The 16335-nt window shown below is 49.0% G+C and overlaps 1 protein-coding gene across 2 annotated transcripts in view; it reads left to right on the plus strand.

Moving 5' to 3' along the window:
• Nucleotides 1-16335, plus strand: part of pb (homeobox proposcipedia) — a 101362-nt gene that overhangs the window by 47914 nt on the left and 37113 nt on the right. Inside the window, exon 2 of one of the 2 annotated variants that reach the window (XM_050178087.3) lies at nt 8918-8980. The exons of the other annotated variant lie outside the window; for it this stretch is intronic. Coding sequence (XP_050034044.1) covers nt 8918-8980 — 63 coding nt within the window. The remainder of the gene's footprint in view (nt 1-8917; nt 8981-16335) is intronic. 2 annotated transcript variants of the gene reach the window in all.

Genomic DNA, 16335 nt, shown 5'->3' on the forward strand with positions numbered 1-16335 from the left:
ACTCGTTCACGACCCTACGCTGTCTGCTCACCTCTCCTCTTATTCTGCCACATTTTGACCCCGCTGCCCCAACTGAAGTCCATATAAATGCTAGTGGAGTGGGCCTTGGGGCAGTTTTCGCCCAACGCAAACGTGGTCTTAAGGAATATGTCGTTGTTTATGCTAGCCGCATGCTCGCAAAGTCGGAGCTAACCTACTTTGTTACAGAGAAGGAGTATCTAGCCATACTCTGGACCCTTACAAAATCTAGAACTTACTTATACGGCCGCCCATTTGATGTAGTGACGGACCACCACGCGCTGTGCTGGCTCTCCGCATTGAAAGACCCCTCTGGCTGCCTCCCGCGCTGGGCGCTCCGTTTGCAAGAATACGATATCTGGGTGGTGTACCGCTGTGGACGCAAGAACACCGATGCCGACGCTCTCTCCCGCTCGCCAAGTTCATCTGATGTACACAGTCTTTGCCCACTCTGCTTTGTCCTGTCAGAACTTTCCACTGATGGCATCTGCTCTGAGCAGGGCACAGACCCGTGGGTTTCTTCGCTTTTGGAGTTTTTCGCTGATCCTGCAACTGTTCCGCTATCTAGGACTCTACGGCGGTCGGCGCATCACTTTGTTATTCGTGACAAACTCCTCTACCGCCGCAGTCGCAACGATCTCCCTGAGGGTAGGCAATGATAGAATTACCGCGTCATCTTCGGGCTGATTTATGCGCATCGTTTCACACAGATGCGCACTGTGCGCATGGTGGCGTGTTAAAGACCTACACCCGCCTTTGGCTGCTGTATTACTGGCCTGTCATGTACAAGTCTGTTCGCATGTCTGCTGCTACCTCGACTGCCAGCGCCGAAAATGATTCCCTAATTCTACTGTCGCACCTTTACAGCGGCTTCCTTGTCCATCCCTTCCTTTTGCTCGGGTCAGAATCGAGCTTTACGGTCCGCTTCCTTGTGCCGGTGCTGGTAACCGCTGGATTGTCGTTGCAATGGATAAAGTCACACGCTATATATGCATAAACCTCTGATCTCCCATCTGGAACGGCCCAAGATGTAGCATCATTAATACTCCGTCACGGAACCCTTCGGGAACTTCTTAGTGACAGAGGTCGCGCTTTTCTATCTGAAGCCGTGGCGTCGCTTCTGAAGGAGTGCCACATCATCCACTAGACCACTAACGCATACCATCCGCAGACGAACGGGTTGACGGAGCGTTTGAACCGTACTCTTGGTGACATGCTCGCCACGTACGTGGCGTCCGACCATTCCAACTGGGACGCTGTGCTTCCGTTCGTTACGTTCGCCTGTAATACTGCCACTCAAGCCACGACTGGTTTTGCTCCATTTTCCTTACTGTGCGGCCGCGAACCTTCCTGCACCATTGATACAATTCAACCCTACCAGCCTGATTCATCGGAATCTGTCCCTGTATGTCAAGCTACGCAGCATGCTGAACAATGCAGACTGCCCGCCCGTTCTCTTACCGCGCCGTAGATAAGACACACCAGAAGCGTCGTCGTGGTGACTCTGACCCCCCAAACTTCCATTCCGATTGTTTGGTTTGGCTGTGGGTCACAAACTTTTGCTCCCGGCCTTTGCTCTAAATTGCTTCCAAAATATAATGATGGCCTTTAGCGTGTGGTTTCACAAACTTCTCCCGTGAACTATGGAGCCCGTGTCGCTGTCTTCTGATTAGCGCCGCCGCGCTCGCGAAACTGTTCACGTAGATCGGTTCGAGCCCTTCTACAATCACTCGATGTTACTGTATGCCTCGATCGCCACGATGACGTCTTTTTTCTCCGGGGGACAGATGTAACGAAGAAAAAGTGCCGGTCAGTCAGGCGTATCACCAACGCTTTACTCACGGGGACGGTCCTGACTGCTCGCAGGGTTCTGACTGCCGCATCCCCGTTGGACCTCTCGCTCCTTGCGTACCCTGTCAATAAACACATTGACAACATACATATCGGAGCAATTCGAGGAGGAGCCGGAACGTCTCCCTCCTAAAATATCCAGCGTCCTCGCGAGAACAAAATGCCGGTTGTGTGCGGAGCCGTTCTACGCTTGAGTCCATCTATAAACATTATTCGCATGCCGCATAAAATTGGCGACACTAAGAAATAATCGTTAGTGTCACGCCAGAGCTTGACAGTGCACATATACGCAAAGTCCTGTCTTGCACCGCCACACTTGAGTATGCTCTGTTTGGATTCGATAGAGGAGGGCGGCTTCGATTCTGTGTAGCCCCTTGGTCACACACTGCATCTGTTAACTCTACGACCACGGCGTGCAACTATGTATACATACAGGATTTCAATTTATTAGTTTTCATTGTGCGAGGCATGGTATATTTTACATACTTGTTTCTTTTTCTTTGTGTAAAATGAAGTTAACTCTTTACTGCACAATTCCTTTTCCTCAAAATATTATTCATGGAGTGCTAGGGAAGCATAACAGTAGCTGTACTCCCATGGAAACTAACTTTAGCGAACTTCTGTGGTATGAATTTGCAGAAAAATGGTATGTTGCGCATTTGCAACAACGTGCAAATAAAGAAGTTGAAGGTGAAAGATGAATTTAGTGCGATTGATACTCGGATGTTTAGTTGCACGTGACAATCATTGGTGCACATATGATTTAGCGTGGAACAAAATGAAGCAATTGCACTTGTTTGTGCAGTAAATAGGTGGCCTCCCCCACTTCTTGCCGTACGTTATGGAGATACCCGTGCAGCCAGGAAGCAATGCAGTGTTTTCGCGTTATTGTCAAAATTTAGAACATAGAAGCACAGACGTGCGGCTGTGCCCTTGACGACGCGACACAGCGACGTGCGGATGCACCGCACATCCTTTTGAAAAAAAAAAAGAAAGAAAGGAAATTCGACCAGAAAACATCTTGCACACATATTGAATCGAAACGGACTTACACTCGCGGTTGTCCTCACTCCTGCAAAGGTCGCTGCCTTCACTATCAGGACGAATTGCTCGGCCATAAAAGCGTTTGGGAGCAATTTCACGTTCCCGAAGAAAATAAACCACGGACACGTTGTTGCATTTGCGCAACATAACCATGTTTTTTTTTGTTTTTTTTTTATCTACAGAATCAAGAGGAGGTGGAGCTGAGCGTAAGAATTTTTTTGCGCTTTGTCCCATGGAGAAATACAGATACAATATGCAAAACTTACCCGTATCACCCACTGCACGCGGGCGCGCGCCGCCTACGCCACGTTTGTTTTGGTAGAAGATGCGAAGGATGACCACAGATGGCAGCACAAGGCGGCACGTTCTTTAGGCGAATGTTGCGGAAGTGCAACAACGTGTACAGGCAGCTCCAAACGGCCTTTGCTTCTGTTTTAAACGCCGTTCATCGCAACGTTGCGCAAATGCAACAAGGTGCAATAAAGGGTTAACGACCAAAGAGTAAATAAATAAATAAATAAATAAATAAATATCCAGCCTCTGCTAGCCTAGCCTTAGAAAGTGCAAATGATTCCCTTTGCGCGTTCTTTGTTTACTCCTCTGCCCTACGCGCAAATCGCCACCTGCGCAGTTCGGCCTCTCACTCACCCTTTTTAACGAGGGAAAAGCACTCTCACCCAGCCGGTAGCAATACCGTCTGCTTCCTTCTCGCCTTACTCTGCTTCCTCCTTTTCCTCCAGAATATTTTCGACCGCAGTTGAGCGCGGCTTCATCTCAAAGAAAAAAAAAAAAAGACTTCTGACACGTCACTTAACACGCCACCATGGTGCACACGCATTCGCTCTCGCAAACGTCAGGCAACGATAGCGTGCTCTGCAAACTTTGATGCCTAATGTTTTTTTTTCGCCTTGTACGTCGACCCGGAAGTTTAGGAAGCCGAAGCGCTGCATGTTGCAACGAAGGTTACTGCAACGATGCATACAGGTGATGAAAAGCGTCGCGCATGACTGTGACGCATACATGCGGCCGAATCACCGTAAATCTCCCGAGCTGACAGCCTGGCCCGGTCCTAGGCGCCTGCGAGCGTCCTCAGAGTCGCATTCTTGCCTCGGAGCCCACACGGCTGAAGAATGAAGCGTCGAGTTATTTATATATGGGAGCGCTGGAGATGGGCTCGGGGAACGTCATCTGCGCCCTTGCGATGCCGCGTCGCGGATGCAATCCATGTTTTGCTGCGTGCTTGCCGTGGACGGCTGCAGAAACAATGCGGGTAGTTGTTACGGAACGCGTACCTTCGGAAGTGAGTTCAGCGCCAACAAGCATCCTGTGAAATGTGAGAAGATGAATAATTGCAGCACTGAAATCGTGTGCGCTTGTTCATGATCTCCGTTGTTTATTATGCCTGTACTTTCATTTATGTGATCATTGACGTGACTTGAATTGTTGACCCAAGCTTCTAAACTTGAGCATTTGTGTGCATTCTGAAGGGAAAGTTCGGGGACCACTGGTCCGCGAATGGTTTTTGCATATCTTCGCCGCCTTAACTGGCAGTCTTGAATTGGCAAGTTTGGGGCGACCATGCATGACTCATAGGATTTCGTCTCCAACTTTATACATACGTACGCACACTAACTTTGACCGTATTAACCAGCGACTCTGCTAGTCATGGTGGCGTTTGCTGGATATCTTGTCTCAAGCTCAGTCGACACGATAACGTGTTCTTGGGACCGCAATTGCGCTGTTCTCCTACCCAAGACATTGATACTGTCAGATTAAAAGAAATTAAATTATGCAGTTGTACGTTTCAAGCACACGACCTGCTTATAAGGCACGCCGTAGTGGGGGACTACGGAAATTCCCACCACCTGGGGTTCTTTAACGTGCGCCTAAATCTAAATACACGGGTGTTTTCGCATTTAACCCCCATCGAAATGCGACCGCCGTGGCCCAGATTCGATACCGCGGCCTCGCGCTCAGCAGCCCAACACCACAGCCACTAAGCAACCACGGCGGGTTACAGTCAGATTCGACACATCTTGTTCGCAAAATGTAGTAGGCTGCCCACTGAGAGATACGGAGAGAACAATAAGAGAAATGAGCCAGGACACACCAGAATTGAGAGACGAAAAAAGTAAGAGAAACGGTCAGCTCGATTCGGAACCCTTCATTGTGTGAAAGCGCTACTTCCTCTGTAGCTGCATGAATCGGGACGTAAACACGTTTCGACTAAGAATAAGGGTTTTCTACGTATGGCCGTCCCGCGGCTACTTCTCTGTTACCAAGGAAGGAGGACTCTCTGTTTTCACATCCCTTGTCACATCACTGTCGTCAATTGCTGATCTCTGTTAGTTTCATACGTCCTGCCAAGAGCCTGTTAAACTCTTTCTTGGCCGACCCAACAGCCAGGCAGCCCCGCCATACCCGAGAAAGTAGGCAAATAAAGCCTCACTTTCAAAAACGAAACTCGCGTTTGCATCCCTGTAAGAGCTGTGCTACTATACTATACATGCGCGAGCTATAGTAAGAACGAAGTAGCAGTTTAATTCGAAGACTCCACGGATAGCTGAGATGGATTTCTATAGTTCCCGAGGCTTAGCTTTCGGTTGACCGCGCACACAATTCGTCCGCCCGCCATGAAGCAGTGCAAGGAGGTACAGCGGCGCCGGCGGAGTCGGACCTCGACTTCCCCCTGTACCTCTCCCCTCTCTGGGCGCCGGGGAAAGCGCCAAAGGGTCCCTCCGCGCACAACGCGCGGGCATTGTAAACTCGCACCGCTCCTACCTGTGCTCTGCCGTGCGCTTGACAGGCTAAGGGAGCGGGGCAGCAAGAATTAAAAAGAAAAGAGGAAGAAGAGGAAGGACACGCGGCGAACATGAAACGACGCTGCAGGTGGATCACACGCCGCACCAGCACATCTCTCAAAACAAACTTGGCACACTGCGGGCAGGCGCTGGCGAGCCACGTTTATTCTGGGAGGGTGCGCGGCGACGCTACACGGCGTCCCTTCTTCCGTGCTCGTCGCTATACAGGCGAAAATAATAAAACGCCGGAAAAGCGACTTTGACGCAATAGATACTCGCGGCTTGCGACACTGTCGTTTCGCGACCCCTTCCGTCATGATGTACTCTACACGCATTCAGGCACAACTTGTTTCTCGTTTACCCCTGGCATTAACAAAAAACATTATCAAAAAAAAATATTTATATAGCGTGGTACGTGCAGTACTGGCCAAACTATACAGCAAAACCGAAAGTAACCTCCAACCACAGTAACTTGCGCGTATTTTCACGCTTTATATAGGTAACTGGCCCTATTTACCCATAGTTTTAGTGTTATCCATTGAGTTTGCATGGTACGAATATTTATCGTCAGATGTGTATATGGTCTCGACGTCAGTCGGAGTAAACATTTTACCAGTGCAAATCATAACTAAGTATGGCGCCGGGTGTCGCGTTGCAGCATGTATACAGCGTGGCTCATACTGATATTGTAAACTTATATGACGCCGATTGAACCGTCAGGCTTAACAAAACATTCAAGCTTCTGCGGCCGTTATCATTATTTAAAGTACAGAACATCGGTTATACAGAAGACGTAGGAATTTGTATCCACGTTTAGAAAAGTTATCCTGTTTATAGAGTGCAGTACTCAAGGTAAATTTACATTCACCTTCTGTTTTATTGAACAAAAGTGTGGCCCCTTTTCTCATATGCATGTCACGTGTCAAATAAAGTCCAAAATGAACACCATAATTTATCTAAGCTGCAAGCAGCGCTCGAATACTAATTAGGTGATACCTCTAAGTTTGATCCGTGCTGTACGGGGCGCATTCCTTACTGCCAAAAAAGTGCCATGCGCCAAAATCGTGCGGGGAAGGATGCAAAACACAACTGCTTTACGCAACCTCTGACTTGCTCGTGTCAATGAATGCTGCTTGCTAATACATAACTCCCCAAAAAATTTTTTCCCTACTAACAGCTAAGCAAGTCTGGCAGCACGATACTAGGATTAATTACTGTGTTCAATTAAGATGAAGAACCAGAACGACTTAATATCTTATGCTACTAGCTGGAATTCTATACCAAGTAGTCAGTACTGCAGTGCTACCGTGGAAGCATACATTGCTTCGGATTATAAGAAAAGGACGCAGCGATGATGCTTATGTGAATGCAGAATGCTCAGTAATAGAGCTAAATGAATTCTGGAAGACCTAGTAAATGCAGAAGTGTGCTTTGAAATTACATATCATCCCTGGTGCCGAAATTTTGGGCAGTAGTCCTACATACGCCACATGTTCTATAGGTATGAACGAAACCAAGCGGGGATTTCGCTCGCTTTACGTCAACCTTGGCGGTATAACAGTTTGCTTCGTCGGTTCACATTGCAATCGACTCACTAGCACTGAGAACGAACTGGGGACAAGCCGTCAAATTTATAAAATATTTATAAATTTTGAGATTATGTTGCTGTGATTGACCTATGGATCTGTCGGCCATTAAGCTGCCTTCAACAAGAAAGAGGCCGGACGTCTAAAAATGGCACACCTCTTTCTTTTTTAATCGAACAGCGAACAGGCGCTGCTGCGCCTAATCGTGCTGGAGGAACTCGTGAGTAGCAAATGAGGTGATAACCAACTGTCGTTTACTAGGCGGATCAAAGAACATGTTCAAATGATCTCATTGCAGCGCAATTGCATATTTGTGCCCGGATCTTGGTTAGAAATTTAGATACGTTAACGTGCAGTCCGTTATTTGTTGACCTTGCCATTATTTCTCATTCATAAGTAAACCTTATGCTCTCTTGACATCAGGTTCTATACAACGGCGCTTGGCTCCGGTACAGATTTTGGTAACATTGTTAAACGTTTCCTGAAATTATTCAGTCAGATTTCTCTGTAGGGCAAGATGAATACCCAGTTTTGGGGATTGCTCAAGAAGAGCGGTCGGCGTGGTCTTTAAGAAAGGGGAAAGATCAAGCGGAAGACATTAGAGGAAATGAAAAACTGCAAAACGAACTGATAATTAGCAAAAGGAACCGCCTTGAACGAAACAAACTGCCCAATGGCAGAGGGCAGGTCCCTGTGACAATGCCGAAAAGAAGGAACTTCCAAAGAATACCACAGACGGTGAGATGGAGGCAAATTCGCCAAAACAGCGTGAAGTGGCATTACTCATCAACCCGCCCCGTCGCAATAATTAATTACTAGTATTGCGATCGGAAGAGCTGGTGCTCTGTGCATTTGCTTATGCGCGTGTTTCTTAGTTTGGCGTGATTATTACGCCATACATCAACAATAATTCAGCGCTCATTTTGAAAATGTACGGTTTATCAACCCTCGTCCGTGGCACGTTGTAATGCTCATACATATTCTTGTTCATGTGTGTTCCTTTAATGTTCCATGGGCACCACATGCGCAAGAAAGTGGCTTTTACCTTCTGTCTACGCTGTCTGTGTCCTCATTGAAAGCGTTTGCAGTCAGCAGTGTTTTAATTTGCATTTCAAATTTTATGCCTTTCCGTGCAGTCGGTGATAGTGGCTTCATATCTCCTGTTCGCTTTGGCCACTGAATATTGGCAAGAGGAACACCCTCACTACTAAATCCCAAAGAAGTCTCCATACTGTAGACGGCATATTCAGGCCTCGTGCTCACTATGAAAGGTCGATCTCATCACGTCATGAGGTTTCGCATAAATTTTTATTGATGCTGTTAGTCGTGCATTTTCAAATAAGTGTCGCGTAAACTACAGAGAATTTTGACCTAAACGTGCTTCATAGTTTCACCACATGCCGTCTGTCTTTCCAGCCGCGCACTGTAGTGTTGCCTGGTAAAGTAAAGTTAGCTACAGTTGATCACGCACGCTACCATGCAGCGATGTGACGCGCGGTGCACGTTCTTTTGACGGGGGCTTGATGCACGCACTATCGTACTATATATATTCATGTCGCACGCAACTGGGGAGAACGACTGAGAAAACAAACCGGTGCATGTCGCTCCTCTTTGCAGGGTTTGCGTCTGCGAAGTCGAGGAATAACGATCTCATGCAGAAGACAGGGGTTCCTAGAAATGGTCAGTACCCGCCTCTTTATATTAAACACACACACGCACGCACATACATTTTACCCGCACTGCACCCACAAATTACGTCACCGACACGCGCGTCACGTCATCATCTAACGCGCACTCGCAAACCGCCCGACAGAAACATCCGCAGCACGCCATGCTTCTAACGGGCGAAGCAGCAACAGCACGTAGGGGTTCTGGCGCGCGCATCGTTTGTCAGTTTAACGCGTCGTCTTCGCAAGCTGTCCAGGCACCGCTCACCTTAAAACGGCCCGTCACGCGATTAACTGCACCCAGGACCCGCGTTAATCGTGCGGGCCGGCGTAGCATACGTCGCCGCATCTTAGCACCACCTCGATTTCTGACACCCATCGCGGGCAGGGTTCTTTTGCTAAAAGCAAACCGTCGCGCGAGTGAAGGAAGGCCTTTCTTTCTTTTCTGGCGGGTGAAGGCGCCCGAAGAAACACAGGCACGCGAATATAAATAACGGCGTCGCGAAGAGTCATTTCTCCGTGATTTGTTTGGGAGACGTGCCCGAACGGGCACGCGCAGAACCCGGGAGTGAGGGTGCCACCGGCTCGGAGAGCGCACGCCTTGTCTTTCCACTGGCACGACATGATTAGTCCCCCCACTCCCTCTCAAACACGAGCGACAACAAATGATTCCCTTTAAGCACAGCGGGCTTTCCCGCGGGACCTGCGAGCGATGCAGGCAAGCAAGCAGGCATGCGGCTGCCAGTAACAAATCGGACTTCTCTCTCGACAGGCAACGACAGGGACCGAAAGAACAAAGAGTAGACGTAGGCGAGGTGCAGGCCCTCTTCTCTGGGAGACGAAGAAAAAGGCAACGGCGCTCTGCAGAAGGCGGCGGCGGGCGACGTAACGGCGGCGTCTAAACGGGAGTAACAAACACATGTCGAAACGGAGAGGAAGCGCGCAGGAGGCCGGGGGAGAGGGAAGAAAAAGAAAGTGCGCATGCGCATGTCACCGGTGTCTGGTGAAAGAAGACGAAGGCCTCCCCTTCCTTTCCTCGGCCCCTTCAAAGTCGGCTGCTCGCGAGGCGGATGTAGAGCGTCCCTTCCACCCGCGCCTCAAAATGTGCGACAGGCGAAGCCGATGGCAGAGAAGAGAAGAAGACAACGCGCGCGGCGTGTGACGCCAGTGCAGAAAGCCGGTCTTCCTAATTTTAGAGCTCGCCCGCTGTTTCTCCCTTGTGGCCACGTGTATAAGGTCTGCCTCGTCCCGACAGCCGTGGGTCGACCGCAAGAAACTGCGAGGTTGCGGAGCGGAGGGAGGAGGAGGGGGTGTCAGGGCACCCAGGGGCGGGTAGCCGCGATGCGGAGGGATGTGCGTGGCGGCTGCCTGTGCACCACGTCTTTACACTGTGCAAGCCGGCGGAAGATATAAACACCGTCGACGACGGCGGCAGCGGTCGCGCGTCAAGCGCCGAGCTTACGCGCGCGCGCCAGCAAGAACGATAGACGTCAAGCGCGCGCGCGGCGCACGACAACGCGGACGACGCCGCAACGCCACCCGCCGCGCTGCCAGCGCCAGCGCGGGCGCGCGATAGTCGCGCGTTATTTAAGGTGTCAGCCGCAAGCCGCGACTTTAGCGCCCTTCCGACGCCCGCAGCGGTGGCGGCTGCGAGCGCGCTGGGCGCTTCGCTCATCAATTGGCGACGGGACGACGTTCTCTTTACGGCCGAACCGCTCCGCTCGGCGCGCGTAATAGGCGAGGAGCAAAGCGTGGCGCGCTATCGGGAGTCTGCGGCCGCCGCTGACACCTGAGGCAGCGTTCGATGCGTGCGGTTCCATCCGCGCTTCTCCCCCCACCCGCCCACCTCCTCGTCCCTTGTTCCCCCCCACACCGTCCCAACACTCCTCTACCACCTCTATCCTTCCCGCTGGTTAGCACCTCGGGGATCCCGGCAACGCCTGCGTTCAAGTACTGCAAGCGTTACAGCAAAGCGGCGGTGTGCGCAAGGGTGCAGCTCTGGGCCGGCTACAGCGCTGCCGCGGGAAGACTTCTCCCCTATACACGAGACGAACGACGGGCGAGCGGGTAGGCAAAACGGGCGATTCCTTGGCATTACCAGGCGCGCCCAACAAACAGCAGCGGGCGCGGGTTAAGTGGCTGTTTTCTAATACGGTCGATGAGTTGATTGCCTGCGGCTGCTTTCCGGAGAAACTCGGCCTCATAATGCTTCTCGCGCCAGGAAAGTCTGCACAACCTCCTCTACCCGCGCTGCACTTGAGCCGTTGGTTCTGCTTCGCAAATTTGGAAAGCTGTTTCTACGTGTTGCCTGTGTGAGCTGTATGCTTTGAACAACTTAACGTAGTCTGCGGTGGTGAAATCTAAATACGCTTACAATTAGAGCGCGCACCCTGACAGAGTGCGCTAGATGCCACTTTGCACATGCGTGTATTTACACGGTCCCCGTGTAAATACACGGGGATCGTGTACAGCTTTAAAAGGTTAAATGCAGATTAGGGTGCTAACTCGCATGAAGTAAGCAGATATGTCTTGTACTACATCTAGGCGTGTCTAAGCGTGCTGCACCTTTGCTGCTGTATCGATATATTCAGCTTTAATTCGAGTTCATTTCACCACTTCGTCCCACACGAGACCATGACACTCGTGTAATTCAGCATTACACGCCCCCCCCCCTCTCCCCTCCCCCCGTATACATGCTAGTAACTGCAACAAAGCATGCTTTGACGCAAATAATGCAGGATGTGGAGTAAACATCCTACGTCGTTCAGTTCGAGAATTCACTTAGCGCGCGCGCCTCTCAAGCGGTTATTTACGATTGCAGCGTTAATTACTGAAATCTTTAACGATTAGCGGTATCACTTGAGACTGCCCGGTAGCGCAGTTTCTTCTGCCGACGTAGTTTTTCTGAAGCTACTTTTTATTTTTCCAAGCCACTACCAATAACGAAAAATATGAACGTTGTTAGTATATATATATATATATATATATATATATATATATATATATATATATATATATATATATATATATATATATATAGAGAGAGAGAGAGAGAGAGAGAGAGAGAGAGAGAGACTGGCTATAAACAGTCTCACCAAGACCGGCGCTGCAGTTTGCAATTCTGTTCCGGTATTTCGGTAAAACGGCACCGCTGATATGTGTGCGTACGTTCGGACTAAAGCTATCCATACTGCGAGGAGCTCCTCCCGTTCACCGGAAGCACAGCGCGGCTGGCACATGCGTATATAGAGACCACGGGAACAGCGGGTTCCGTCGTCGCTGGGTCTCTTCTGCACCGACCAAAATACCCCTGCGCTCCGAGCGTCGGTAAAGCAGTCAAACCCGCCTCTCCACCATACTCTCCCTCTTCTCTTCCGAAAAGCGCGTCGTCGAACGCGCGAGGCGCGTTTACACAAGGCGGCGACCAAGCGACGTAGCGGCGGTTGGCACGCGGAAGGTTCTTTTTCCTTGAGCGGTGTGTGCTTGGGGCGACCCATCTCGGCCTTTACCCGAAACCCCATTAAGTTAATGACCGGGGTCATTGAAGGAGGGGTTGTCACCCACTGTTCTAGCGGAGAGAGAGAGAGAGAGCCCACGCCTGGCAGCGGCATCGACCTTACTACTTACTACATGCGCGGTTCGAGCGAGGGTGCGCGTTGTATCGACACGGTAGCTGGCCGCGCCGTGCGCGGGTTCTTGGGCGATGAAGCTGCAACTCCGTGCCGGGACTGTCGCGAGATGCTAACACCGAGTGAAGCCACTCTGCGGCTTTGTTCCTGCGGCTTCGACGCACAAACATACCTCCCCCCCTCCCCCTAGCTTCCCTTTTTTTTCTTCGAAACCCATCGCTCTCACTTGGCGGGGTTTCGTGGTGACATTCGGAACGACTCATTTGGCCTTTTCCCCGATCTTCGGTGGATGATGAATTCGATAGGTGCAAACGGGTGGCCCCGCTGCGGCGGCGCGCACCAACCGGCGGCCACGTGCAAACCATTTCTGTTTGCACTGCGCGCACCGCCGTGTTCTTGTAGGGTAGGAGTCGGTGCTCAGGGCGGCCCCGCCATTACTGAAGCTAGCGGTGTTGTGGTTTCTGGCCCCGCGCGCGCCGCTGTGCGACCGCTGGACCACTTTGCTGCGGAGGTCTTCGCCCTTTGCCTGGAATCGAAAGCGGACCGTCGAGCGTGCTTTCTACGGAACCGCGGGGAGCTGATGAGTCGGGTGCTCAGTGTTTGCCGGCGGCGGCGTCAGAGATGTTGTGCATGGTGCTTGCTGTGAGCGTGCGCGTATATGGCGTCGTGGAAACCGCATTCCTCGCTATGCCCACGCGCTCGTTAGAGGCAGGAAACGAAGGCGCTACTTAAGGGGGAGATAAAATTCCGTTTTGCATAAAATACCTAAAAAAGCATGGCGACGAAGGAATGTTGGAAACGACACTGTTTCGCATAAATTACGTGTCTGTTTCTTACCTATTAATTTTTGTTGTTTGTGCATGACTGAAATTATATTTTTTTCGGCGTAGAGCTTCCTTGAAACACTCGCTGACTGTGACACGACGGCAAGAGCCTAATAGCTCGAAGAAAGAAAGCCGGGAGTGTGTGTGTACACGGCTGGTCAAGTTTATCGGTTCCCACTCGGAATGGCGGACAAGTTTGATTAGATAAGGTACAGAGGGCCCAACATCGTATAACGAATGTTTAAGATACGTTACAAACTATTTACACGCTAGCACTTTACACATCATCCGATGCTGTAGCCTGCTAGCTCTTCTCACGAACGTTTTCACGCCTGTATAGTGCGCCTGTTAGCGTCACTATGAGTAACGCATTTTACGACGCCAACATTGTAACAGAGAAAGCTGGAGTTGTTTAGAAGAGTTGCACCGCCATATGTTGTACACATAGAGGGCGCAGTAGTAGGGGAGCGTATTAGCTATTAGCCCGTGATACTAAACAGATTTTCCTCCCAGCGAAGAAGCCACCGCTAAGTGCGATCGCTTTCTATACGTCGTATATATGCAGGGTGTTTCAGCGAACACTTTCAAAATTTTTTAAATGTTGCCTGAGGCAGACAGCTCAATTCTAGTTTATGAGCCGGTCTACTCGAAGCGGCGGACACTGCTTGCACAAAAAATTGAAATGCAAAATTGGCTAATTAACAAGAATTCACTAATTAACGTTTAGCTAATTATCTTATGACCCACATTGCCATTTACAAATTCTAGCAGCGGACTTCCCAAGGTACGAATTCTCAGGACGACACCATTTCCGAGATATGAATTCCCGAAAATTGCGGATAAATGCGTTAGCGTTCCTGTTACTTGTGTGCTTCAATACATCAAACGACGTTTTGTTAACAAATTAACTGAAACGCCAATGCATTTCTTCGCAAAGTTCGAGAATTTATATCTCGAAACTGGTATCATTCTGAAAATTGGCTCCAAGTGGTTCCGCCTTGCGAACTCCACGGCTAGAATTTGTCAATTGCAATATGGGCCCAAGCGCAAGTAATTAAAAACTTAATTAGTGCATATTTATTATTTAGTAGATTTTGCATCTCATTTTTTCTTTTGCAAGTATTGTCCGCCACTTCGAGTAGACCAGCTCATGAACTAAAATTGTGATATCTGCCACAGGCAACCTTTAAATATTTTTGAAAGTGTTCGCTGAAACATCCTGTATATATTTCTTTCAGTACGCACGGCAATTGTTTATGGTTGGGCTGGTTGCACATACACAAATGCGCATTACCGGTTTGTTCGACCATTACAGTACAATCGCTTTGGTTATATATGTCTCTCCAAGGTGGCTGAGTAGAAGGGAATAAGCGGAAGGTGTGAAAAAAAAAAAGGTGCTGTTGTGTAAATGCGATCAGCTTTCCACCGAAGCAGATGACTCAGCTAGCATGCACGGTTCAGGAGGATTTGCTTTGCTTCCTTTTAAGGCCATTCTTATACACACCAATATCTTTCACTAGTCATGAATATATATATATATATATATATATATATATATATATATATATATATATATATATATATATATATATATTTTATGTGAGTGGTGGTCATGGAACGTTCATGGATAAAGCATATGAGGCACTTGTGATAATTGATGTTGTGCGTGACGCCCCACGCATATACAGTACCCGTAATGTACAGGGCCGTCCACATTTTGACGGGCTCCCCATTACAATTCAGTTCAACATAACTTCAACACGTCTCATATTTTATGCCAAAAAGTGGTCGAGATGATACGCAATGCACTTATATATGAATAGAATACTCATTTCCAAGCTTCGATGTTAAATTCAATTTCCTACGAATGCTTTGATACTAATAATAGTTTTTTTTTTTCGAAGTGTGGGCCGGGCGGCACACTTCCGCAAGGTAACGTAAGCAAGCTTACATGAGCGGAATAAAACAGCTAGCTATATGTTGCTGTGACATTCAAACCATTACAAATCATGTTTTATCAGAACTGTTAATATACCTCAACTTCAACTTAGGCAAGCCTTCACCTAGACTGCATCTGAAGATTCTTGATTAGCGCGCCAGCAGTGTTTGGAAGTCGCGTCATTAAAAAAAATAATTATGATAAAAGGAACACTTACGAAATAGGGCAGCTCATGAGCTTAAATTAGTAAAAGTTCACGAGAGATGTGAGCACGATTTCGTGACAGGGAAATACACGTCCGCGTTATAGCAAGGCTTTGTATGCATGATGAAAGACGTGCTATTGTAGGTTTTGCAAGCTTCATACCGCACCTGTATGCTTCAAGAAAATGCAAGGCTACGGACACTTCTTTTTTTTTCTTTCTTAACAGCCATTAAACCAAAAGAAATTAAAGGCGAATGAAATGTTTAGATACAGCAAGGTGAGGTTGGTGCGCTTGGACGTCGGTCGATGCTGCTGCCAGGCGTGGGCTCTCTCTCTCTTTTCTCTCTCTCTCTTTCCGGTAGTCACTTAGGTGGAATCACAGTTACAGAGGCACTGTTGACTGAGTAAGTGTAAGTTCGTGCAAGTTTGAAGTGGTGCATCTAAGAAGTCCCCGAGTTGGCTGAAAATGTACCCCGTGTACGGAGCCCAGAATTACATATAGTCGAACTAAATTGCGTGATCGCATGCGAGTCTTCTGTTGTCTCGACTTTTGTCTTTACTAGCCCTTATTTGCTTAGGCTCACGCCAGATAGTTCAGCTTTCTGTACAGCTTTCTCGATATAGGAAAATTGGGAAGGCACGCGAAATTGTGTTCGCTCGCGTCATTAAGAAAAATTCAAACAGGGACAGCAGCCGCTTCATTACATGCAGCAACGGAACGACAAATGCCGACACGAGAAACGGCGCGCAGAAAGCTCCTCAAATCACGCTA

This window comes from Dermacentor andersoni, chromosome 5 (genome assembly GCF_023375885.2).
Source record: "Dermacentor andersoni chromosome 5, qqDerAnde1_hic_scaffold, whole genome shotgun sequence".
NCBI classification, from domain to species: Eukaryota; Metazoa; Arthropoda; class Arachnida; order Ixodida; family Ixodidae; genus Dermacentor; species Dermacentor andersoni.